This window comes from Scylla paramamosain, chromosome 47 (assembly GCF_035594125.1).
Source record: "Scylla paramamosain isolate STU-SP2022 chromosome 47, ASM3559412v1, whole genome shotgun sequence".
Lineage (NCBI taxonomy): Eukaryota > Metazoa > Arthropoda > Malacostraca > Decapoda > Portunidae > Scylla > Scylla paramamosain.
The window spans coordinates 3,552,501-3,577,500 of NC_087197.1; the positions used below are offsets into that span (position 1 = coordinate 3,552,501).

Below are 25,000 nucleotides of genomic sequence, written 5' to 3' on the forward strand. Positions count from 1 at the left end.
ATCTATTTTTTTTTCTATCATATTTGTTTACTCTCCTTGTCTTATTCTTCATTTATTTCACTGTATTCATTCATTCATCTATACTTCTCTTACTCTTTTCTGTATATCAGTTTATCTGTTTACACTCGTCTTTTTTTTTTTCTTATCTATTTACTTATCTACGCTCTTTTTCTTCTTCTTCTTTTACTTCACATTTATTTATCTCATTGCACTGTACCTGTCATCCTGTTCCTTTTGTTTCACTTCTCTTCACCTGTCTTGCTGTCTGTGTGTCTCCATGCATTCCTCTTCTGTTTCTCTTGTCCTCTGCTTTACCTACACTTGTCCGTCTTCTAATTTCCTTTATGATTCCGGCACTTTCTACGTTTTTTTTTTTTTTTTTTTTTTTTTTTTTTTGCTTCCGTCACCCTTCTACATGCTTCCTCCTGGACTATCAAGATAATACTAAAAAAAAATGAACTACATCTCGAATCTGATTGGCGAATACGTCACTTTGAGCTCTCTGATTGGTGGCCGCGAACCGCACTGATCCATTTGGCGCGTTTTCCTTCCCGCCTATATAAACCCACCTCAATGATATTCAGGAATTACATATTAACATCAGTGAATGAATTTTAAAACAAAATTACAAAAGGAAAGTAGTAGTAATATTTGATGAGTAATATGATTGGTGGCTTCATAACGCATTTGAGCCAAATACCGCACCTACCTTTCCCTGAATTAACCCACCACAATAATGTCAAGAAATTATATACTAATACTAATAATACAAAATTTTAAACAAAATCATGTAAGAAAAAATAAGAGTAATATTTCAGGACTAATGGCGCACCTTCCTATATACCTAAAATAAGATAAAACATTGAAAAGGAGTAAATAATCAAATACTATAGGTAAACTGTGGATTGAAAACAACACACACACACACACGCTTATGAATAAAATTGTTTTGCTTGACAGCTTTCACGATGAGAGAGAGAGATAGAGAGAGCAACTTACCAAAAGAAGACAAACATTAAACTTTACTTAACATTAAACTACTTTCATATGTGTGTGTGTGTGTGTGTGTGTGTGTGTGTATGTGCTACTTCAAGATTTTATTATGAATTCAATAGAAATTTCCACCCAGATTAATCCTATTTTACCATATTGTAGTCTGTTGACGAAATAACTTGCAGCGATGAATAATAATAATAATAATAATAATAATAATAAATATGCATAAAAAGAAATTAGGTAATACATAAATAATCAGATAAATGAACAAACAAAAATAAATAAAAAATTAAAATTAAATAAAATTGAAATACTTACATAGATTAATAGACAAATAATTAAATAAATACCAAGTAAAACTGAATAAAACTAAAACACTTTAGTTGGAATTTGGTTATACATTATCTGGGCTAAAAATACATTCAGATTAATTTAATATCAAGCTTAGGAATAGATCTAAAAAAAAAAAAATAATAATAATAATAATAAATAAAAAAAAGTAAGATCAAAATTAGATTGAAGTAAGGCACCAACCACATATTGCAAACTATCTATTTTTCTTTATAAGTAGTCACCCAAATATTCTGAACAAAGAGTAGGCGACGATGAATATAGTGAAATGGAAATATTCACTTAGTCTCCCTCTAATTGATAGCAAGAAATGTGTTTTCTCTCACTAAATTATAAGACGAATTTTTGAGTGCGTAACTATTTTACTTATTTTTGGGGTTTATTCATCATGGTTGCTTCCCCTAACTGTTTGAGTAGACATCGCACATCGCTAATTACTTTATCCATCGCGCCTGATTTTTGTTATAATTAGAAATTGGCGGGAAATGAAGAAAGAAAAATTCTTAAATTTGTTTATCTGGAGTGGATTGCTACGTGACGCTGAAAGTTACTCCTAAGAGATATCTAAATTATCACTCTTAATTGAACAATGGCAGATTTCTTTTAGGGATTCAATTGTAACTTCTATTTATCAACATAATGACAAAGTAAAGACGAAATCCAAGGGAAAAATCAACCAAATATTGACATAAAACTAAACCTCACCTGGCACCTGACTTGTCATATGATTCACGCTGCTGTCAGACGCACGACTAAAACAAAACATTACCAAAACACATAAAACTATTAATAAATTAGTAAATACATATAAAAATTTCACTTAGATTATTATATTGGTGTTGTATGAGGAATTTGGAGCGGCGTGGATGGCAGGAATGATGAATATGAGGAGAGGATGAGAGAGTCAGGGTGTCAGTCAGCTGATAGGAAAGATGGGAGCAGACGCAATCCCTGTGGCTGTGGTAACGGCATTTTTCGGTGTGGTGGGCCTCGTGCTGCCCTTTATCGTAGGCAGGGGACCAAACAAAGGGTGAGTGTGTGTCTGTATGCCTGATGCCGCTCCTGTGTATTAAATACGCCCCCTGAGGAGACTTAAAATATGGTGCCCCATAAACTCTAAACTATCGACTTGTATCTTGTTTTTGGTGGAAATATCTTTGTGTTCGTCAGTCTGTAGTGTTATGGAGCCATTTTGCACAGTTCTGGATTTCCACATGGTTGCATTGGTGCTCGTGGTAAAGGAGTTGTATTTTTCCTCACCAGTGTTCGATTCCTAGACACCTGTTGCTTATGAACCACCCTGCCTTGGTGTGTGTGTGTGTGTTTACGGAATTGCTCGTGTTTTACTCTACTATTATCATTATCGTTACAATTATTGCTTTTATTTTTACCGTTAAGTGTGTGGCTTAGTAAATGAACTTTATTAAGCCCCACATTCTGAAACACTTCTGCACTACATCTCCATCACACTCAAAAGCCTGTAGTTGAAGTGACAGTTTTTTTTTGCGTTTTTTTTTTTTTACGATTTTTGTGAATAGATTAACATTTCTACATTATTAATAGGATAAACACCCTTGAGAACCCAGCCAATCATCTCTGTGGCCTTGGAAAATAGTCGTGGTGAGAGAGTGAAGCATCTGAATACTGGTGTGAATCTGACATGCACATCCTGTTGTCTGGTGCCTGCTGACAGGTTGGTTTGTTGCAGGGTGATCCAGGTGGTGCTGTCCATCACGGCGGCTTCCTGCTGGCTCTTGTGAGTGTGACTGACCCACCCACCACTGCTGTGCCTCATTGCCCTGGGCTTGTGTGCAGCAGCTTGGTGTGCTCTTCATGGGGCAGGAGTGATGGAATATATATTTTTTCATTCTCATAATGATATATAATTTTCCTTGCCTTCCTCCTAGTGAAACAATTTTTTTCCACCTCCTCTTTGTGAAGCAGTTTTCTTTCTCTTCCTCTTGCTGAGGCTGGTGAATTTCCTCACCTTCCCCTTGGTGAAGTACAATTTTCTTTTTCCTTATGAAACTTTATTCTTTTTTTTTGTCTCAGTGAAAGATAATTTTCTCTCTCTCTTCCTCTTTCTGAAACATAACATTCCTCTTACTTCACATTTCCTGCACACTGCCCTCAGTCTGCACTGCATCACCACCACTCACTCCCCTCCCTCTCTTCAGCTGGTTGCTTGCCTACATGCACCAGATGAACCCACTCATCGGACCACAGCTGCACAATACTACTGTGATTGCCCTGCAGTACCTCTGGGTGAGAGAGAGAGAGAGAGAGAGAGAGAGAGAGAGAGAGAGAGAGAGAGAGAGAGAGAGAGAGAGAGAGAGAGAGAGAGAGTATATACCCTCCTAAGGCAACACAGTACCAGAGGAATGTGGTGGTGGGAGGGAACACAGAATGGAGGAGCAGCACTTTATTTTGTCTGAACCTTTGTCTTCCTCAGTGTGAAGACAACACCTGCAACATTCCCAGGTAAAGTGCAGCTTCATCCTGTGTTTCCTTCCACTGCCTTACCAACTCAATGCATATCCCAGGTCATCACACACACACTGCCTCGTCTGTATCTCAGCAGGACAAGTAAACATTTGTTAGTATGAGAATAAAGGACTCCGTCTGATATTTCCTCTCCATTTCCTGTAGTTACATCCACAATATCATCACACGTGCTGCCTCGTCTACACATCAGCAGCACAACTATGGGGAATAAAGCACTGTCTGACACTTCCCCACACTTGTCTTACCTACACAATATTCTCAATCTCCACAATGCACAACATCCCAGTTCATGGCAGCCCCTGACTTCTCAACACCTCAACAGGACAACAATCTGAACCTGACTGAGCTGGAGTCCACAACAGACATGTCCTCCACCATGGAATTCACGTCCTCCACCATGGAATTCACTTCCTCCACGCCTGCTACTGCCTAGCACCTGTCTGAGGGAAGCAGCGGCCGTGTGCGGGACAGTGACGTGCTGGAAGGGAGCCGAGGATGTGACCCGCCTGACTCATCCCAGCCACATCAAGGACTGTATTTGTAAACCTTTCAGTGTCTTTTGTTTTAACAGGCTTCATGAAAAATTATAGGGGTTTTGAAGGGTGTGTTCATGATTCTACACCATCAGTGGGAAAAACATACCCTTGGAAGCCTGGCTAATCATCTCTGTGGGCTTTGAAAAATAGTTGTGAGCACAAAATATTTCAAAACATTGGCTAAGGAATGACAGGATGAGTCTGTGTACATTCACATGTGTGTATGTGTGAGTGTGTGTGTGTGTGTGTGTGTGTGTGTGTGCATGGGATGTAGGGTGCCACAACTGTGCTGCCTTCAGGACAAGTGGTTGTGTAGTGTATTTTTATAGATCCCTACTACTGGTTTTTAAAGTTTTAGCATTTCTGTTAAACTGTAAATAGCTATACATTAACCTTTATCTAGGTTGTTAGAACATGTTTTCAAAATATCCAACAAATGAACAAAATATTGTCTTCATGTGAGGCACCAAGTGTGTGATGAGTCAGGCAGGTGTTTGACAGGTGGTAGGTTAAAATGAAAGCACTCCACAACACGTCACAAGCGTGTTGACATTGCGTGCAGTGTACGGCAGTGCAGGGAGTATTGGACGGTGAGGGGCTGTGGTTCACCTCATACTGTGCACCACACGAGGCCTCCACTGCTCCTCACTGCATGCAACATGAGTGTGTGAGGTGTCTTGAGAACACATTAATTCAAACCCAAACGCCTGTCTGGCTCGCTTCAGGAATACATCCATCACTGTCTGGTTCACACTGGTGCTGGTGCTTCCTAGGGACCGAAGTGCAATTATCATAGTAACATATTTATGCAGTACTGTAGGGTCTTTGTATATAAGCCAAACTAAGCTAAGACAAGTAGCAATGGGTGGAATATAACAAGTAGCAGTGGAGATGATGGAAGGAAGAGTCCCTGGCCACTCTGTGCATGCCACCCTGCAGCTCAGCACTCCACCAGCACTCCCAGTCTGTCCAATTACATTCCATTTCCTGGGGTGGTGCAGTGTGTGGGGCGCCGGTGACCCGAGGCACCACATGCAGGATGGGTGTGTTGTGCAGTAGAGAAGGCTGACTCATCCTAATGTTGCTTCATGGCCCTTGCCAAATATGTAATGAATTTATAGGTCTTAAAATCATCACATTGCATTAAATAAAGAATTGAAATGAGTCTTCTTGGTAATGCCATAGTGTGTGTGTGTGTGTTTTGGGTGAAGAGTTGTTTAAGTATGAATGTCACCATCACTTCGTTTCACACCCTTCCCTTCACGGGCTGGATGGCTTGAGTCTCATGAGCAGAAGAGGTGGGAGGAGAAGGTTCCCTCCCAGACACATCCTCTGCCGGGAAAAAACGTGACTTGAGGGTGACCTTCACTGGTGCAAGGAGAACCTGTCACTTCTCCCTCTGAGGCATCACACAGACTTTAAGGGATCTGACAAATTCCTGCATTGATGAGGGGTGGAGAAGGGTTCATACAGGGACTGCCATGTGTAGGCCTGATGGCCTCCTGCAGCTTCCCTTATTTTCTTGTTCTAAACACTGAAAGACTGATCATAAAGAGATAAACTTTTAGCCCTGAGATTCCCTGGGAGGGGGCTGAACCCTTGACAAAGAGATACAAAGCAAAGCATTACATAATTATTGAAAGCCCTGAGTGGATAAAAACAAAGTACTTGATAATATTAAAGTATATTTCAGTAAAAAAAAAAAAAAAACCACTGATCCTAAACACTCCATCTGCAGCTTGGCAACACAAACAGCCAACACCTGTCACCATCTGCTACTTCCTCCTCCGGATCTTTTGTTTCCTGAGCTTGCCTCTTGGCATGTTTCTGCTGGAGCTAGCCACACTCCTGCCCTCCCTCTGCGGCCTCTCTGGTGCACGAGTGTGGCTCTCCTCCAGCGACACCACATCCACAACAGTAGCTTCCGAATCCGAGCTCGACAAGCGCGAGGCAGCCTGGTTGTCGGCTGTGGAGCAATCATGAGCTGAGGAGTCGCTTGGACTCACCTTGAGGATCTCCGAAAGTATATTGGTCTTCTTTAGAGGGACGAGGACTAGGGAGGTGGGTGCATGCTGTGCCTCCGGTGTCTGGCTGGGAAGGTCAGGATCGAGGTCAGATGGTGTGCTTTCTTGGCTGGCCACACGAAGTGGTTTGTCGGGTGTGTGGTGCGTAAAGTGAGGGTCGTGAGGAGAGATGCACAGGACTGATAAGGATGAGGTGCTGTCAGGGCTGTGCCGGTGAGGTGTGGTGTGTGGGCTGTCGTGATGGGCAGGTGTGGTGTGTGGGCTGTCACAATGGGCAGGTGTGGTGTGTGGGCTGTCATGATGGGCAGGTGTGGTGTGTGGGCTGTCATGATGGACAGGTGTGGTGTGTGAGCTGTCATGATGGACAGGTGTGGTGTGTGGGCTGTCAAGATGGACAGGTGTGGTGTGTGGGCTGTCATGATGGACAGGTGTGGTGTGTGGGCTGTCAAGATGGACAGGTGTGGTGTGTGGGCTGTCATGATGGACAGGTGTGGTGTGTGGGCTGTCATGATGGACAGGTGTGGTGTGTGGGCTGTCATGGACAGGTGTGGTGTGTGGGCTGTCAAGATGGACAGGTGTGGTGTGTGGGCTGTCATGATGGACAGGTGTGGTGTGTGGGCTGTCAAGATGGACAGGTGTGGTCTGATGGGGAGGAGGTGAGCTGTGTGTGGCATCATCACTAGGCACTGCAACAATCATCTTAAAAAATTCACTCTCCGGGATGAAATAACTGCTCAGGAATTGTGAACAGTCCTCATCTTGACTCTCACCCTCCTCCTCCTCCTCCATCACCACCTCCCTGGCATCTTCTTTCAGCGCCTCACCCTCCTTGCCACTCTCAGCCACCTCAAGAGACAAGGAAGGTAGGTAATCTTCCTCCATCATCTGTTCCTCTGTCACCTCACCCTGGCTGCACATCTCTCTACCCTCCACAGTGAGGTTACGAGATAAGGCAGGTGAGTTTCCATTATCGTTCTCCACGTCCACATCGCCCTCTTCATCCTCCTCTAGTACATCCTCCACAGGCTCCTGCTCTTCCTCTTTCTGCTGATCTACCAGCTTCCTTGCATTCTCCTCCTGTTCTTCCTCTTCTTCCTGCTGATCTACTGGCTTCCTAGCATTCTCCTCCTGCTCTTCCTCTTCTTCCTGCTGATCTACCAGTTTCCTTGCATTCTCCTCCTCCTCTTCCTGCTGATCTCCCAGCTTCCTCGCATTCTCCTCCTGCTCTTCCTCTTCTTCCTGCTGATCTACCGGCTTCCTCGCATTCTCCTCCTGCTCTTCCTCTTCTTCCTGGTGATCTCCCAGCTTCCTCATATTCTCCTCCTGCTCTTCCTCTTCTTCCTGCTGATCAACTGGCTTCCTCACATTCTCCTCCTGCTCTTCTTCTCCTTCCTGATCTACCAGCTTCCTAGCATTCTCCTCCTGCTCTTCCTCTTCTTCCTGCTGATCTACTGGCTTCCTCGAATTCTCCTCTTGCTCTTCCTCTTCTTCCTGCTGATCTACTGGCTTCTTCGCATTCTCCTCTTGCTCTTCCTCTTCTTCCTGCTGGTCTACTGGCTTCCTCGCATTCTCCTCCTGCTCTTCTTCTTCTTCTTCTTCCTGCTGATCTCCCAGCTTCCTCATATCCTCCTCCTGCTCTTTGTCTTCTTCCTGCTGATCTCCCAGCTTCCTCATATTCTCCTCCTCCTGTTCTTCCTCTTCCTGCTGATCTACCAGCTTCCTCATATTCTCCTCCTCCTGTTCTTCCTCTTCTTCCTGCTGATCTATCGGCTTTCTTGTAATCTCCTCCTCCTGCTCTTCTTCCTGCCAATCTCCCAGCTTCCTCACATTCTCCTCCTCCTGCTCTTCCTCTTCTTCCCACTGATCTACCGGCTTCCTAACATTCTCCTCTTCCCGCTCTTCCCTTTCTTCCTGCACCTGTACCTTCTCTGCACCATTCTCAAGTCTTTTCCTAACATCTGGTGTGATATCAATGATCAAGGAAGGCAAGCTATCTTCATCCTCCTCCTCCTCCTCCTCCTCCTCCTCTGCAACTACTTTCACCTCATCCCTCTCTGTCTCTGTATTAACAGCTGGACCTTCCTTTGCTTCCTTCCTGCCTAAGAGCCTTCTGCTGTCTAAGGGGCCGTTTCTGAAGGGGGTCTTAGGGGAGAGGTTGTCACAGAAGTCTGGCATCAAGAGAGCCCTTCTGCCACTCTTTAAGAAGCTCCTGATGGTTGGAGAAGAATGTGAGGCACCACTCCTGGAATACATCTTTACTGGCTGTGTTCTGTGGTGTTTGGTGGTGGTGCTGTTATCTTCCTCTTGTCGTCTATTGCCCTTCTGCTGAGCTTTTGAAGGCAGAGGACGAGGGGAAGCTTCAGCATGGACCTCCACCTCCACCTCCACCTCCTCCACCCCCTTCTCCTCCTCCTCATCCTCCACCTCCTCGTCCTCGTCCTCCACTACTTCCTCTTCCTCCTCATCCTCATCTTCCAACAACCCTACCTCATCCACCAGCTCACCCTCATCTTCTATTAACACCTCCTCCTCCCTCTCTCTGTCTCTCCTCCTGCTGGTGGGATTGTTGCTGTGAAGTGATGAGGGTCCCTTCCTGCCTACCTTCAAGAACCTTTTGATGGTCAGCTGGCGGGAGGGTGAGGCAAATGGTGCTCCTCTCTGTGTTCTTTGCTTGCTGGTGTGCTGTGGGCCTTCCTCATTGTCATCCCCATCTTCTTCCACCAGCTGCTTCTTGCCCTTGTGTTGTGGTGTCTTCCTAGGGTCTGGGTGAAGGGGTAGAGGGCGAGGGGGTTCCCAGTCATCTTCGTTACTCTCCTCACACTCATCCCTTGCTCTTGCTCTCCCTGGCTTCCTTGAATTGTGAGTGTGAGAAGCTGGATCGTCTGCATCACTTTCCACGTCATCCCTTTCTCTTCCCCTCTTCTTTGGTTTGTGAGTGTGAGGAATAAAACCATCTGCATCACTTTCCACCTCATCCCTTGCTCTCCCTGACTTCTTATTCCTCGATTCATAAGTACGAGTAACAAAACAGATGCTACCTTCTTTGCCATCCCACGCTCTTTCCAACTTCCTCTTCTTTGACTTGTGAGTACGACGATGGTCAAACATCTCCTCGTTATCTGAGTCTGTGTCTGAGTCTGTGTTTCTGTCCCTGTGGTGTGCTCTCCTCTTGGTGAATGCATTCTGCCTGCGTGGTGTGGCCATATCTCTGCGTTTCCTGGGGTATCTGAGCGAGGAGTCACTCTCGGAACTCCTCGGTCTGTCCAGCTTCGTGATTCCTGCCACATGGGGATGATAAGAGCATTGAGGTTTGCTACACGCTGCTAAGATAAGCCACCATAGCTACTTTTTGGGGTCAGCAGGTCAGGTTATGTCAGGTCATTCACTACTAAACAATGCCATGGGGTAGGTTAGGTCAGGTCAGTATTAGACAATGCCATGGGGTAGGTTAGATTAAGTCAGTTTATTTAGTGGTAGATAATGATATGGGTTGGGTTGGTAGGTTTGGTTATGTCAGTTTGTTCAGTACCAATAATGAGGGGTAGGTTAGGTTAGGTCAGTTCAGCACTAAACAATGACATAGGTTGAGTTTGGCTGTTGAATATCAAACAATGACATATCTCCATAAAATTGCCTGCTGTTAATGAGCATTCACTATAGTGAATACTTATTACATCAGCCCACTCAGCACCACACAATGCCACACTACAAAACTGCATGTTAGTTGGAATGAAATAAACAAAAAACAGGATCACAGTGAACAGTTAGGCAGGGACAGTTTTTAGCCTGCTGAGTGCACAAAACATATTGATGCACACAATAAAAACCTGCAGTGATGGCTGGAATATAATTAATGTCTTGGTGCTGACTGACTGGTGGTGCCTTACCTGACTCACCTCATTCTACTCCACCCCAAAAAAGTAGCAAGTGACTCATCTTCATATAATCTTACACTCTTACTCAAGCTTTTTTAAAGAAAAATAATTCTATTTGTAAAGATAAGCAAGAATTCGTTAGGTTACAATAATTCAACTTTTTAAGATAAGAGAGAATTTGTTATATTACAATAATTCAGTTTTTTTTTAAGATCAGATAGAATCCATTAGGTTAAAATAATTCAACTTTTTAGGATAAAGAGAATTCACTATGTTACATTAATTCAATTGTGAAATGGTCAGTTGACTCTTTCACTAGGACACAACACAATTAGCAGCAGCAGAAGCAATGAGCGAAGTATTTACAAGCATCTACAAGAAAGTTAGCGATGAAAAAGAAAACATTCTGCAATTTCTCCCCAGTTCAAAGACTGGATGTGGCTGCAGAACAAGTCAAGATGTCTCAGAGTGACTGGTAATCAGGGAAAGGTATACCAAGTTGCAGTCAAAGGGTTAAGCCAGGAAAGTGCTGTGTGTGTGGCAGAGAAGTCTTAACCATCAACAATCTGAGGAAAGTGTAAAAAACAAAAAGGAAAAGGAAAAAAAAAAAATACATATATATACACACATGCACACAATTAAGCAACGTACACAGAGAACCGGCCGACATATCACCATTCAGACAATACACAATACACCCTGTCCTCTGTATACAACTTAATGATGCATGTATATGTATGTTTCTTACTTTCCTTTATAGTTTTTCACATAATTTTTCATCACAGATCCTTGATAATGGCACGGCCTCTATGCCAACAGTTACTATCCCTTGCATTACCGGGAAGGGACACCACACTGTAACACCCTAAAACTATATTGTACATCAGTATTGGGGTTCACATTCCTGGTCCACCTCCTTTACAACACCACACATCCCCACCACAGCCCTACAGAACATCAAGACAAGGAAACAGAGGGGGAAAAAGGAGAAAGAGAAAGAGGAAAATAAGAAAAAGAGGAAAATTTGAGAGTTGCTCCTTACAACACCACACATCACCACAGCAAGACAAGCAAAGGAGGGAAATAAATAAATAAAAAAGGTGAAGAAGAAAGTGAAAGAACAAGAATGAGAAGATATGAGGCAGTTACTCCTTATATCACCACACATCTCCATAATAAAACAAGCAAAGCAGAGGGAAAAAAAAAATAAATAAATAAAAATAAAATAAAAAATAAATAAATAATAAATAAATAAATAAACGAAAAATACAGGCATGATAACAGACATCTACTTCTACAGCAACACTTACGTTTTCTATTTTGTAGTTGCAGCACCACAGTGTTAGGGAGGTTGTAGTCGCTGAGATTAGGGAGGATCCTCTTGTGAAACCTGGTCTTCAAACTGTGCCAGGTGTGGTTAGCCAGCTCATCACAGCAGCTTGCCATCTCCTTCCACATCATGACCCCACCAACCTGAGGGAGGGAGAGAGGGAGGTAGGGAGAGTGTGAGTGTGAGAGTCTGGCCACACTGCTCTCAACACAAAAAATAGACAGTTTTCTTTGAGTTCGTTACTTTTTGAGCGTGTGTTTGTTAAAGTCTGGCATTTCTGAGCGTGCATAAATAAATAAATAAATAAATAAATAAATGGAATAAAACAAGTAAATTAACAAATAAGTAAAATAAAATACATGAATCAACAAATGTATACAGCAAAAAAATAAATAAATAAACACTCTCTGACAACTGAGGGGAGAGAGGCTGTGGGTGCGGATGACTTACTTCCTGGTAACGATGGTTGACGGAGATGAAGTGGAGGATGCACAAGTCCTCGTCCTTGATGAATTCCTTGCGCCGCTTCCTCTGCCTCCTTCCCGGCTCTGAGGGCAGCCACATGGGAGTGAATGGGTAACCAAACAAGACCCACATGTCCCACAGGATAACACAGAAGTAGGAAGGATAACCTAACAGACTCAGATGTCCCACAGGATAGCACAGCAGTAGGGAGGGTTACCTAACTAACTCATGTCCCACAGCATAGCACAGGAGTGAATAGGATAGCCAAACAAGATGTCACAGGATAAACAAATAAGGCATTCAGATCCTTGTATGATAAGCAAACAAGATAAACAGCATAACCAAACAAGAGAGAAGTTTCAATACACTTATCCTCCCCCTTTTTTTTTTTTTAATCATTGTATCTGACAACTGTATGGGAAGTGGCATTAAGTAGGCCTCTGTTTTTTTGTTCATAATTCTGTTGCCCTCGGCCAGTGGCTCTTACAGAAAAAAATAATAAATAAAATAAATAAAAAATAAATAAATACAAATAAATCAATAAATAAATAATAAAAAATAAACATATATAAAAAATAATAATAAAATAAAATATAAAAAAAAAATAAAAAAATAAATAAGTAAGAAAATAAATAAAATATAAAAAAAAAAACTACATAAATATGATAACCAAAGAAGATAAATATAACCAAACACAACCCTTGGTGTGTGGCATGGCTGGTGAGTCACTCTAGCAACTACCACCACACCACATGCCTAGTGCTTTGATTTCACAGACAATGGAGAAAAAAAAAAAAAAAAAAAAAAAAAAAAAAAAAAAAAAAAAAAAAAAAAACGACACTAATATCTTGAATAGGGAGACAAGTAATAAAACAAATAGAGTAATAAATACCAAACACTATGAATACAGATAATAAGTAATAAAATAGAACTAAGGAAATATAATAATGATGACTGATTACCACCACCACCACCACCACCACCACCACCACCACCACCACCACCACCACCATGAACTCACCCACATCAATGACAATGTTGTGCTTCATTCGCTCCACCACTTGAGACTTCAGGCCAAAATGGATGTAAGTGCAGAGGTTGGGTGCTATCCTCTTCCGAAACCTTTCCTTCAGGCTCTGCCAAGTCCGTCCTGCAGCGGGGAGGGACGGGATGGGGGTGAGAGGGTGCATGGGTGTGACGGGAGAGATGCTTGTCAGGGTTGGGTGTGCAGAGGTGAGGTAGGTTAAGGTGGAGGACAAATACAGGAAAGAAAATGAAAGGAAAGGTGGTCCAGACAAGGCACCACACAAACACACACATCATCCACTCTCCTAGCCTTGTGGGCACCTGGTGGAAGATGACAATGACAGTCTTGTGGATCCACGCCACCTACCATCACTAAAAATAAAAGAAAAACAGTGACATACTTGAGTAGACAAATGTGTGGTGACTCACTGTACTTGAAGTAGTGCTCCATCTCCTTCCACACCTCCCGGCCACCCAGGCGCTGGTACTCCTGGAAGGCATCGATGTACTTCACAATGTCCAGGTCCTCCTGCACACTGTACGACTCGTTCCTGCAGCACCACACCACCATCAGGCTCACACTCATACAAAAACAGGATGTAAGTCTGACTCAATCCCATGAAAATACAAACAAGTAAGCCACACACACACACACACACACACACACACATCTACTCACTTCTTGGAGCGTGAATGATGCCCACGGTTAGGGGGACTGAGGAACAAGGGACACTTCTCAGAGCGGCCTGGGGAGGAAGTGTCTTGCCTTGAGGAGCTGGTCTTGGGGCTGGTGGCTCCATCTGGCTTGCCTCTGGATGTGATCGCTTGCTGGGGCTCCCTTGATGAGGTGCTCTTTTTTGCTTGTTGTCTTCTTGTGGTGCTCTTCCCTGCCTGTCCCCTTGTTGTGGTGTCCTCTGAATATTCTGGTGATGTGGTGTCTCTTTCTTCCTGTCTTCTTCTTGTGGTGCTCTTCCCTGCCTGTCCCCTTGTTGTGGTGTCCTCCTCTGAATATTCTGGTGATGTGTCTCTTTCTGCCTGTCTTCTTGTGGTGCTCTTCCCTGCCTGTCTCCTTGATGTGATGTCCTCCTCTGAATGTTCCGGTGATGTGTCTCTCTCTGCCTGTCTTCTTGTGGTGCTCTTCCCTGCCTGTCTCCTTGATGTGATGTCCTTCTCTGAATGTTCTGGTGACATGTCTCTCTCTGCCTGTCTTCTTGTGGTGCTCTTCCCTGCCTGTCTCCTTGATGTGGTGTCCTCTGAATGTTCTGGTGATGTGTCTCTTTCTTCCTGTCTTCTTCTTGTGGTGCTCTTCCCTGCCTGTCTCCTTGATGTGGTGTCCTCTGAATGTTCTGGTGATGTGTCTCTTTCTTCCTGTCTTCTTCTTGTGGTGCTCTTCCCTGCCTGTCTCCTTGATGTGATGTCCTCCTCTGAATGTTCCGGTGATGTGTCTCTCTCTGCCTGTCTTCTTGTGGTGCTCTTCCCTGCCTGTCTCCTTGATGTGATGTCCTCCTCTGAATGTTCCAGTGATGTGTCTCTCTCTGCCTGTCTTCTTGTGGTGCTCTTCCCTGCCTGTCTCCTTGATGTGGTGTCCTCCTCTGAATGTTCTGGTGATGTGGTGTCTCTTTCTTCCTGTCTTCTTCTTGTGGTGCTCTTCCCTGCCTGTCTCCTTGATGTGATGTCCTCCTCTGAATGTTCCGGTGATGTGTCTCTCTCTGCCTGTCTTCTTGTGGTGCTCTTCCCTGCCTGTCTCCTTGATGTGATGTCCTTCTCTGAATGTTCTGGTGACATGTCTCTCTCTGCCTGTCTTCTTGTGGTGCTCTTCCCTGCCTGTCTCCTTGATGTGGTGTCCTCTGAATGTTCTGGTGATGTGTCTCTTTCTTCCTGTCTTCTTCTTGTGGTGCTCTTCCCTGCCTGTCTCCTTGATGTGGTGTCCTCTGAATGTTCTGGTGATGTGGTGTCTCTTTCTTCCTGTCTTCTTCTTTTGGTGCTCTTCCCTGCCTGTCTCCTTGATGTGATGTCCTCCTCTGAATGTTCTGGTGACATGTCTCTCTCTGCCTGTCTTCTTGTGGTGCTCTTCCCTGCCTGTCCCCTTGATGTGGTGTCCTCTGAATATTCTGGTGATGTGTCTCTTTCTTCCTGTCTTCTTCTTGTGGTGCTCTTCCCTGCCTGTCCCCTTGATGTGGTGTCCTCTGAATATTCTGGTGATGTGTCTCTTTCTTCCTGTCTTCTTCTTGTGGTGCTCTTCCCTGCCTGTCCCCTTGATGTGGTGTCCTCCTCTGAATGTTCTGGTGATGTGTTGTCCTTTCCTGCTTGTCTTCTTGGTGGTGTGCGTCTGTTTATCTTTACTCTCCCTGGTGTGTCCTGATCTGCCTGTGTTCTTGGCGTGTGGCTCTGTGGCCACCTTCCTGATGTGTCCTGGTTTGCCTGTTCTGGTGGTGGTGTGGCTTTGTCTGGCTTCCCTGCTGGTGTGGGTCCGCCTGGCAGGCGTGAGTGTGTGGCCTCCTGCCCCTCCTTCATGAAGGAAGGGTTATTACCATTGCCCTCCTTGTCCTGTGAGTTCTCTGACAGGGAAAAGAGGCACTTCTCTTCGGAGAACAGGCTCTCCTCATCAGACGAGTACATGATCACTGCTTCACAATCTGCATCTGCCTGCCCTCTTGATGGTGTGTGTCTGTTTACCTGTGGCTGCCTTCTTGGTGTGTCCTGATCTGCCTGTTCTGGTGGTGTGGCTTTGTCTGGCTTCCCTGCTGGTGTGTCCCTGTCTGGCAGGCATGAGTGTGTGGCCTCCTGCCTCTCGCTCATGAAGGAAAGGCTATTACCATCAGCCTCCCTGCCCTGTGAGTTCTCTGACAGGGAAAAGAGGCACTTCTCTTCGGAAAACAGGCTCTCCTCATCAGACGAGTGCATGGTGATCACTGCTTCACATTCTGGGTCTTCATTATCGGAGGACATAATCCCTCGCCACATGCCACCTCCAATCTTCTTATCAACGGTGACAGGTTCCTGCTGCACCTCACCAGTCCTGCTTCTCCTTAGCTGGCCTGTTTTCTTCGGCTGCACCTGTGGGAGGCACGCACAGTGACAACACAGGAAGACATGAGGTGCACACCGGCCTCTAAACACTGCCCTGTGACTGACTGTAGGCACACTGTACCAATGACTGTACAACACACACAATGAAACACTCTATTCTTTAAGTCATTTCTTACAAAACCAAATGGACAACCTCTCAGAACAATCACAGATTAAGAGGGAGAGGCTATAAATAAATGTTTCCTGGTCACATCTCTATCTTTCACCTAAACTCACACACACACACGTGGCGTAACGGGTAGCGCTCCTGACTGGGAGACGGAAGGTCCCATGTTCGATCCCCCAGTAGGTGTTTGTTATTCTGTGGCGAAGCTCCTGCCAAAGATGTATATCGTATGCAGTTCAACCATGTCCACACTATGAAAGTGGTGAAGCTATGTAAATGGTGCAGCTTCTGCCAAAATAGTATATCGTATGCATTTCAATCATGTCCACACTGTAAAAGCGGTGAAGCTGCTGCCATAGATGTTTATTGTATACCATGTAAATCAAGACCCCTTCAGCAACTATCACTGTATTGTCTGCTGCCTCTTGATAAATTATAAAAGAAAAAAAAAAAAAAAAAAAAAAAAAAAAAAAAAAAAAAAAAAAAAAAACAGCAGCACAGGGGGTGATCGGCAATGTTATACTCTCAAACATCAAGACAGTCCCTCACTAACCACACAAAGAAACTACACACACACACACACACACACACACACACACACACACACACACACACACACACACACACCATGTAGTGTAGTGGTTAGCATGCTCGGCTCACAGCCAAGAAGGCCCAGGTTCGAATCCTGGGGGCAACGAGGCAAACGGGTGAGCCTCTTAATGTGTAGCCCCTGTTCACCTAGCAGCAAGTAGGTACGGGATGTAACCTGAGGGGTTGTGACCTCGCTGTCCCTGTGTGTGATGTGTAAGCGGTCTCAGTCCTACCCAGAGATCGGTCACTATGAGCTCTGAGCACTTTCTGTAGGGGAACGGCTGGCTGGGTGAGCAGCAGACGACCCTGAGTGAATCACACCTACCTTAGATATGGGATGCGGCAACACAGGCCTTGATCTTATTACTCTTCTCTGGATAGGTTCATCCTCCTCCTCCTCCTCCTCTTCCTCAGCCATCCCCAAATGCATCGCCCTCCTCCTCTTCACAACCCTGCCGTTCCTGCGCCTCTCCCTGGCTTGCTGTCTGCTGGTGCTTGCCGACTCAACAGATGTATCAAGGGCATTGTTTTCTTGGTGCCATCTTGCTTGTTGCATTCTCTTCCTCTTGGGTGCCAAACGCTTCACCTTACTGGCAGGTTCTGGGCTGGCGTGGTGGTCGTGCACGGGACTGTGTGGGGCGCTATCAGAGGAAGGCTCTAAGACATCACAGGGGAAGGCAGAAGTTTGTCGAGTCTCTTCCTGGTTACTCTGGCAAGGCTTTCCTGTCTGGGCAGCATGACGGATGGCCCTGGCATCCATCTTCTCCAGCCTGACGTGGCAGGCTTTCAAGGGCAAGGATCTTGGGTCCCTCAGCGTGCCTGGGGCTGCCGACTCCTGGCTCTTGTCCTCCTCCAAGCACTTGTGTGGCTGCCTGTGGGGTGTGCATGATGCTGGTTTGATTAATGCAAAAAGGCAAGGTTAAAAAAATAGTGATCATAATGACAAACTTGTGGTATGGTGAAAACCTAAGTAAAATTCACTAAAAATGACAAGATATAAAAGAAAATGAGACTAATCATTGTGAAGTGAAATGCTGCAAGTTAAAAAGGCTGGTATTTGAATGTATGAACTGCAGGAGGACTGGCAGGGAGCTTCACAACACAGGGCTGGTATTAGGAGCACTTACTGATGACAGGTGGACACAGGCAGGCATGGGCCATCAGCTTACCTGTGACAAGATTCCCAGGAGAACATGCCCATCATGACATCCTGCGGGTCACAGGTGTCATTAAAGTTACTGGCCTTGACCGCCCTGTGGAAGATGTCACTGGTGTTACTGATGTCGCTGATGTTCTGTAGTGAGGTTACTGGTGCATGTCAATAGTGTACATGGGATTAATTAGTAAGGAAAGGAAAAAGGAGAAATGAGATGGGAAAAAAAAAAAAAAAAAAAAAAAAAAAAGAGAAAAATGAATAAATGCAATATCCAGCATGTTAATTGGAAGAAAAAAAAAGAAAAGAAAAAAAAAAGATAATCTTGAGACTCACCAGTAATTCTTGAGTGGCAGAAATGAGATGATGCAAAAGGGACAAAAAAAACAAAATGCTCTATAGAATTATGAGAAAAAATTAATAAATACAAAATCCAGCATGTTAATTGAAAAAAAAAAAAAAAGAGAATCTTGAGACTCACCAGTAATTCCTGAGCAGCAGAAGTCGCCTCAGCCTGACACAATCCTGGATGTAGGTGCAAAAAAAAGAGTTGGTGCCCTGCAGTGACTTGCGTGGATTACTGGAGGTTCTTTGCACCAGCGTGACTGTGTGAGGCCCCTCCTTCTTTACCACACGGCCTCCTCCCTCCTGCAACACAGCAACACATGACCCACCACAACACAACACTCATGCCTCCCTCCTTCCAACACAACATTCATCACTTCCCAAGCCTCCCTCCAACACAGCAACACATGACCTTCACCCCCACTTCCTGCAACACAACACTCATGACACTGGCCTGGCACTGTCTCAAACTGGGCGACAGAGAGAAGAAACAGGGATTGCTGGTGGGGCCCTTGGGGGAGGCTGGGCAGCGAGACAGAATAACACTGATGCATGTATTATAAGGTAACAACTGACACTAGTAATTCAGAGTAATTCTTGCTGAGAAAAAAAAAAAAAAAAAAAAAAACGTGAAATAGTGCATAGAGTTAGTTTAATCATTTGAAAAGTGTGAAAAAAAGTTTGCAAGTAGGGAGAGAGAGAGAGAGAGAGAGAGAGAGAGAGAGAGAGAGAGAGAGAGAGAGAGAGAGAGAGAGAGAGAGAGAGAGAGAGAGAGAGAGAGAGAGAGAGAGAGAGAGATGAAAGAATATCACAGAAACAAAAGAATGCCAAGTTAATTTTGTTTTGTCACGGCTGGGGAACTATTAAAGACACAAGTACAAAAAACAAGTCAATACATTTACAGACAATCATGGGAAGAATCATCATGCAGTGAGAGAATTAACTCCTGGCCTCACTCTATTCAATCGCCACTCACATTAAACCTATAGTAAAACAGTTTCTTCAAAATCTTACATTAACTAAATCAGGGTTGTTATTTTCCTGCAGCAAGATTCCCGCAGCTCCAGAGTGACAGACAGTTATTGATATTTTTTGTTCATTATTCTGTAATTTGTTTTTTGTTTATATAATCAAAATACTAAGTTGTTGCGTGTGTGTAATTAGAGTCTGGTTAACTAGGGGTAAATTTTTATAATAGAACTAAGCTGCATTTCAGGTACAAAACTGTGACATTTGTTAATGTTTATGTTATTGACGATTTCGAGCATAAACCACGTTGGGAATACTTCATTTTACCTCTTCTCCTCATCCCCCTACCATCTTGGGGACTCGTCGAGAAGCGGGGTTTATGGGCAGGGAACTCAAATATGGTCATTTTAGGGCACTTGAGTGGAAATGACAACTTAAAAAAAGGCAACTCTAACCTAACCTGACCTAATGTGATTTAACCTAACCTACCCTAACCTGATCTGACCTAACCTAACCTCACCTAATATACCCTAACTTAAACTAACCCAATCTACCCTAACCTGATCTGATCTAATCTAACCTGACTGAATATAACCTAACCTAAGCACACCAAATAACAAAAATTCCCAACATCACGGAGACCATTAATGTGTGACGAAAATTTAAACAACGCAGGTTTCTCAGTAACATAAGGGGAAAAAAAAAAAACAAAAAAAAAAAAAACAATACTGCTAAACGTGTAGAGCATCATGGTCCATCCTCTCCTAAAATAATACCCAACTAATTCATGTCACCGCCGCCACCACCACCACCACCACCACACAAGGCCAAAACACCGTCATGATTTTGTTTTTTCCCTGATCTATGGGAACTCCAGTGTCCAATTAGAGTCTGGCCCCATTTTACTGTTGGAAATTAATATCTTCAGATGAGAATTTTGAAGGTTTAAGTCAATTCTGGCTTACATCCACTTCCAGTCATCTCTTGTAGGATACTGAGTGTGTTCATATGTTTGTTATCGATGGTGCACATGCTCAATGGTCACGTGACGTTGAGTCGTGTGTTAAGACCCACTACAACATGGGGTTACCTGCTGCCAATCAGGTCACAAGGAAATTTGTCAGCCAATCGCATACAGGCACGCGTTTAGAGGAGGAAGCAGCACCCGAGACTATCTGTGCTGCGTCAGTCAAACCACGACTACAGAAAAGACGTGTGCTGGCTGTGAATATACAAACTGGCAATTTCCCGCCAGTTCCCTTGATTTCTTCTTAAGGTATTTTCATTAAGTAATTACTGTTGATATCTGGCAGTGACTGACAGGGTGTAGGAAGATACAAAATATTACATTATGTTAGTTTACCTTATGGAGGGGTTAGGAGGTTAGGTAAGGTAATGTTAGGTTCGGTTTAGTTAGGTTAGTGACCTTAAAGGGGGTCCAGGAGGTGGCGAAGCTGGCCCCCATTAGGTTAGGTTGGTTACATTATGTTAGGATAGTCTAGAAATTTCCTGTTTTAGTTACATGATGTCTCTCTTCCTTAGACTTTTCAGGAATGTCAAAAATACCATAATTTAGCTTCCCCACCCAAAAACTCCACATTTCCACCAGGCCCTATGCTTGTTGTCTATAGTGAAAGAGATAAAGAGGATGGGAGTACTGGCTGAAACTGCACATTTACTCCAGAACACGTGTCACCACCACAACATCAAGAAACATCACCACACCAGGCCAAAACACCCTTATGACTGTATTTTCCTGATATATTGAACCCAAGTATCTAATTAGAGCCTGGCTAACGACTAGAACATATGCCACCGCCACCACCACCACCACCACACCAAGAAAAACACCCTAATCATTATTTTTTTTTTTCCTGATATATGGGAACTCCAGTGGGTAATTAGAGCTCACCTGACAAACGAGGGCTCACTCCACTACACCGGGCCAAAACATCCCCCCTCGCCCCTCCCAAGACTGGTGACAGCTAAACGTTACGCCAACTTGAAACGAAAATATGAAGGTTTTACACAAATATGCAAATAAGAAAAACGGAAAATCTTACACAAATAAGTAAATAACAAACATGTCCATCACTAGTTACCCACAATATGAAATAGCAACCTCTACCTGCCTGTACATATGTTATATAAGGGTAGCTAACCAGGCGTCAACACTTAAAACCACAATAACTTTCACTGCACCCTGTTACACTATCACCAGAATCACATAAACACCGCAAGAAAGCCGCCACTGGCACCAATTAAACCCCCAAATATTCAAAACGCGAGCATATCGAAATTCACTCCCTCCATCTCCACCAAAATTTCAAAACTCCTTAACTTGCCTCGCCATTACCTCTATTATGCTGGACAGTTTGCCTGGCATCACACATCCAGTGATGCAGAAGGTCAGTGGCTCCCCCAAGTCGTTCACAAACAACTTGGGGTCACGAGACATGGCTGTAACAGGCGAAAATTAAGGGTTTGTTTTGGTTCGTTTTGTTTTGGCGGCAAAGGTTTCACTCTTTTCACCCAGTGTTGCCAAGTCAATGCGCCAACAATTTATTTTTTTTTTTTTGTTATTTTCAAGCGTAGAAGTTAAATGCACAGAAAATAATAAAAAGCCACATAAAAATAAGGGGAAAAATATCGATGATTTGCCACTTCCTTAAAACAGTTAAGAAAAAAAGAATAGCTAAACTTAGAACAAACGTTTCCGCCCAGTGTTGCCAGGCCTAGGGTGTACCTCTTTATCTATATTATTTGTCATGCGTGCAGGCTGATGAAAAGAACAGAAAAAAAAAAAAAAATAAATAAATAAAAAAAATAAAAATAAGGAGAAAATATGTCGTTAATTTTCTGTAATCTAGAAAATACTTACAAACGAGAACAACTAAATATAAGAATATATAGGATGCCTGTCTTTTCTTGTTTTTTCTTTATGCATGGAAGCAAGCCAAGATTACAGTGGTCCTTGAAAATAGCCATAAAAGAGCATAAGCGTTTCAACAACATTATCTATACTTAAAAATACTTTCAGTTTGGGCTTCCAAGGGTATTTCCATCCAGTGGTATAGTTCAACAGTCTCAGTTGAAATTGATGAGGCTTTCAGCTTTTTTTTTATTATTATTATTATTATTATTATTATTATTACTATTATTATTATTATTATTATTATTATCATTATCATTATTGTTATTACTCTATGGTGACAGTTCAACAAGCCTGTGAATCTGTCTTGTCCTGAGCGTTGAGGCGTGGCCCCTTGTTGGGGAGTAGCGTCGCCACGGATGACCTGCTGATAATACCCTCTGTTGGCATTTTTCTTTTAAGAAATGTCTACATTTTTTCGTGGTAACTAAGTTCTTCCTCGCACTGTGAAGCACACGAGGGCGCGAGGCAGGTGGGGGAGGGAAAGTGTCCACTGGATCATGATGGTGACAATGATGTTTTCCATGCCCTCGCTGGCATAAACACTCGGAAGGTTTATAGACCTGATGGGGTCCCTCCTACTGTGCTCCAAAACTGTGCCTCCGTGCTTGCACCTTGCCTAGTCAAACTCTTTCAGCTCTGTCTGTCAACATCTACCTTTCCTTCTTGCTGGAAGTTTGCCTACATTCACCGTTCCTAAAAAGGGTGACAGTTCTAATTTAATTTCCTGCCTATCTGATTTTTTTTTTTTTTATCTATTATCAACAGGAACATTCTTGAACATCTATCACTTCACAACCTTCTATCTGATCGCCAGTATGGGTTCCGTCAAGGCCGCTCTACTGGTGATCTGGCTTTCCTTACTGAGTCTTGGTCATCCTCTTTTGGAGATTTTGGTGAAACTTTTGCTGTTGTCTTGGACATATCAAAAGCTTTTGATCGAGTCTGGCACAAAGCTTTGATTTCCAAACTACCCTCCTACGGCTTCTATCCTTCCCTCTGTAACTTCATATCAAGTTTCCTTTCTGACCGTTCTATTGCTGCTATGGTAGACGGTCACTGTTCTTCTCCTAAATCTATTAACAGTGGTGTTCCTCAGAGTTTTGTCCTGTCACCCACTCTCTTTCCATTATTCATTAATGATCTTCTAAGCCAAACTTCTTGTCCTATCCACTCCTACGCTGATGATACCACCTTGCACTTTTCCACGTCTTTTCGTAGACGTCCCTTCTCCCTTCAGGAAGTAAACAGTTCACGCAGGGAAGCCACATAACGCCTAACTTCTGATCTCTCTAAAATTTGTGATTGGGGCAGAGCAAACTTGGTATTGTTCATTGCCTCAAAAACTCAATTCCTCCATCTATCAACTGGACACAACCTTCCAGACAACTATCCCCTCTTCTTCAATGAGACTCAACTGTCCCCTCTTCTATACTGAACATCCTCGGTCTGTCCTCTACTTATAATCTGAACTGCAAACTTCACATCTCATCTCTAGGCAAAACAGCTTCTATGAAGTTAGGGCGTTCTGAGTCGTCTCCGCCAGTTTTTCTCAGCCCCCCAGCTACTATGTATGGAGTATGCTTCACATGTCTGGAGGGTTTCCACTCATACCGCTCTTCTAGACAGGGTGGAATCAAAAGCTTTTCGTCTCATCAACTCCTCTCCTCTAACTGACTGTCTTCAGCCTCTCTCTCACCGCCGCAGTGTTGCATCTCTAGCTGTCTTCTCACCGCTATTTTCATGCTAACCTGCTCTTCTGATCTTGCTAACTGCATGTCTCCCCTCCTTCCGCGGCCTCGCTGCACAAGACTTTCTTCTTTCTCTCACCCCTATTCTGTCCACCCTCTCTAATGCAAGAATCAACCAGTATTCTGAGTCATTCATCCTTTTCTCTAGTAAACTCTGGGACTCCCTGCCTGCTTCTGTATATCCACCTTCCTGTGACTTGACTCTTTCAGGAGGGTTTCAAGACAGTTATCCTTCAGTTCTCAATGACTCTCTTGACGTCTTTTAGGACTGGCGCCTCAGTGGGATTTTTTTTCCCCTCATTTTTGTTTCCCTTGGCTAGTAATCCTCCTACGTAAAAGATAGAGAGAGAGAGAGAGAGAGAGAGGAGAGAGAGAGAGAGAGAGAGAGAGAGAGAGAGAGAGAGAGAGAGAGAGAGAGAGAGAGAGAGAGAGAGAGAGAGAGAGAGAGGAGAGAGATAGGGGGGGGGGGGGTGGAATGACCTCGGTCACCTGCCTCCACCTGACCTGAGGTACACAGCCGTGATCAATCACTGCATGACCTTGGCAACGTCAGAAAGCAGCGTTGTCAAGTGTCGTGCTAACAACTGGGACAGAACTCGAGGTAACGGATATAAGCTAGGTGAGATTATTAGGTTTAGGAAAGAGCTTGGTAGGAACTGGTTCACGCACAGAGTGGTGGAGGAGTGCAACACGCTCAGCAGTCATGAGGTCAGCGGCAGCACGCTGGTGCAGTGGAGCCAGCTGGACTGGCCAACCGTGACATCAACTCGTAAGTTTAACATCTACGTGTACGAAAAACTTCACTAGATTCATAAGAGAACAACTCCTGTCCCTTTTGAAACATTCATTTTATTGACAATAACAAGAAACATCAAACGAGAAACTAACAACAACAGTAATTATAATGCCTGCCCTTGGGTTACAACTGACGCACACAAACAATAATAAACCGTCA

The 25,000-nt window shown here is 43.8% G+C and overlaps 2 protein-coding genes across 10 annotated transcripts in view; one reads left to right on the forward strand and one right to left on the reverse strand.

Moving 5' to 3' along the window:
* The first annotated feature begins 2,221 nt into the window (after positions 1-2,221).
* On the forward strand, positions 2,222-5,553 carry LOC135095062 (V-type proton ATPase subunit e 2-like). The gene is made up of 4 exons (XM_063995719.1): positions 2,222-2,377; positions 3,056-3,103; positions 3,525-3,612; positions 4,175-5,553. Exons 1-4 carry the CDS (start codon positions 2,280-2,282, stop codon positions 4,283-4,285), a joined length of 345 nt encoding a protein of 114 aa, XP_063851789.1. The 5' UTR covers positions 2,222-2,279; the 3' UTR covers positions 4,286-5,553.
* Positions 5,554-6,060: 507 nt separating this feature from the next.
* LOC135095058 (trichohyalin-like) overlaps positions 6,061-25,000 on the reverse strand; it is a 55,010-nt gene continuing 36,070 nt past the window's right edge. For 3 of the 9 annotated variants that reach the window (XM_063995705.1, XM_063995704.1, XM_063995703.1), the window contains 9 exons: positions 18,530-18,696; positions 18,065-18,148; positions 17,221-17,767; positions 13,788-16,165; positions 13,538-13,659; positions 13,104-13,232; positions 12,068-12,165; positions 11,598-11,760; positions 6,061-9,690 (listed from right to left, as the gene is read on the reverse strand). In XM_063995705.1, coding sequence (XP_063851775.1) covers positions 6,164-9,690; positions 11,598-11,760; positions 12,068-12,165; positions 13,104-13,232; positions 13,538-13,659; positions 13,788-16,165; positions 17,221-17,767; positions 18,065-18,099 — 6,999 coding nt within the window. In that variant the 5' untranslated portion in view covers positions 18,100-18,148; positions 18,530-18,696 and the 3' untranslated portion in view covers positions 6,061-6,163. Of the gene's footprint in view, positions 9,691-11,597; positions 11,761-12,067; positions 12,166-13,103; positions 13,233-13,537; positions 13,660-13,787; positions 16,166-17,220; positions 17,768-18,064; positions 18,149-18,529; positions 18,697-19,407; positions 19,498-19,689; positions 20,054-21,718; positions 21,898-25,000 lie in introns of those variants that run through there. The other 6 variants (XM_063995701.1, XM_063995699.1, XM_063995707.1 and 3 more) reach the window with 6 other exon arrangements.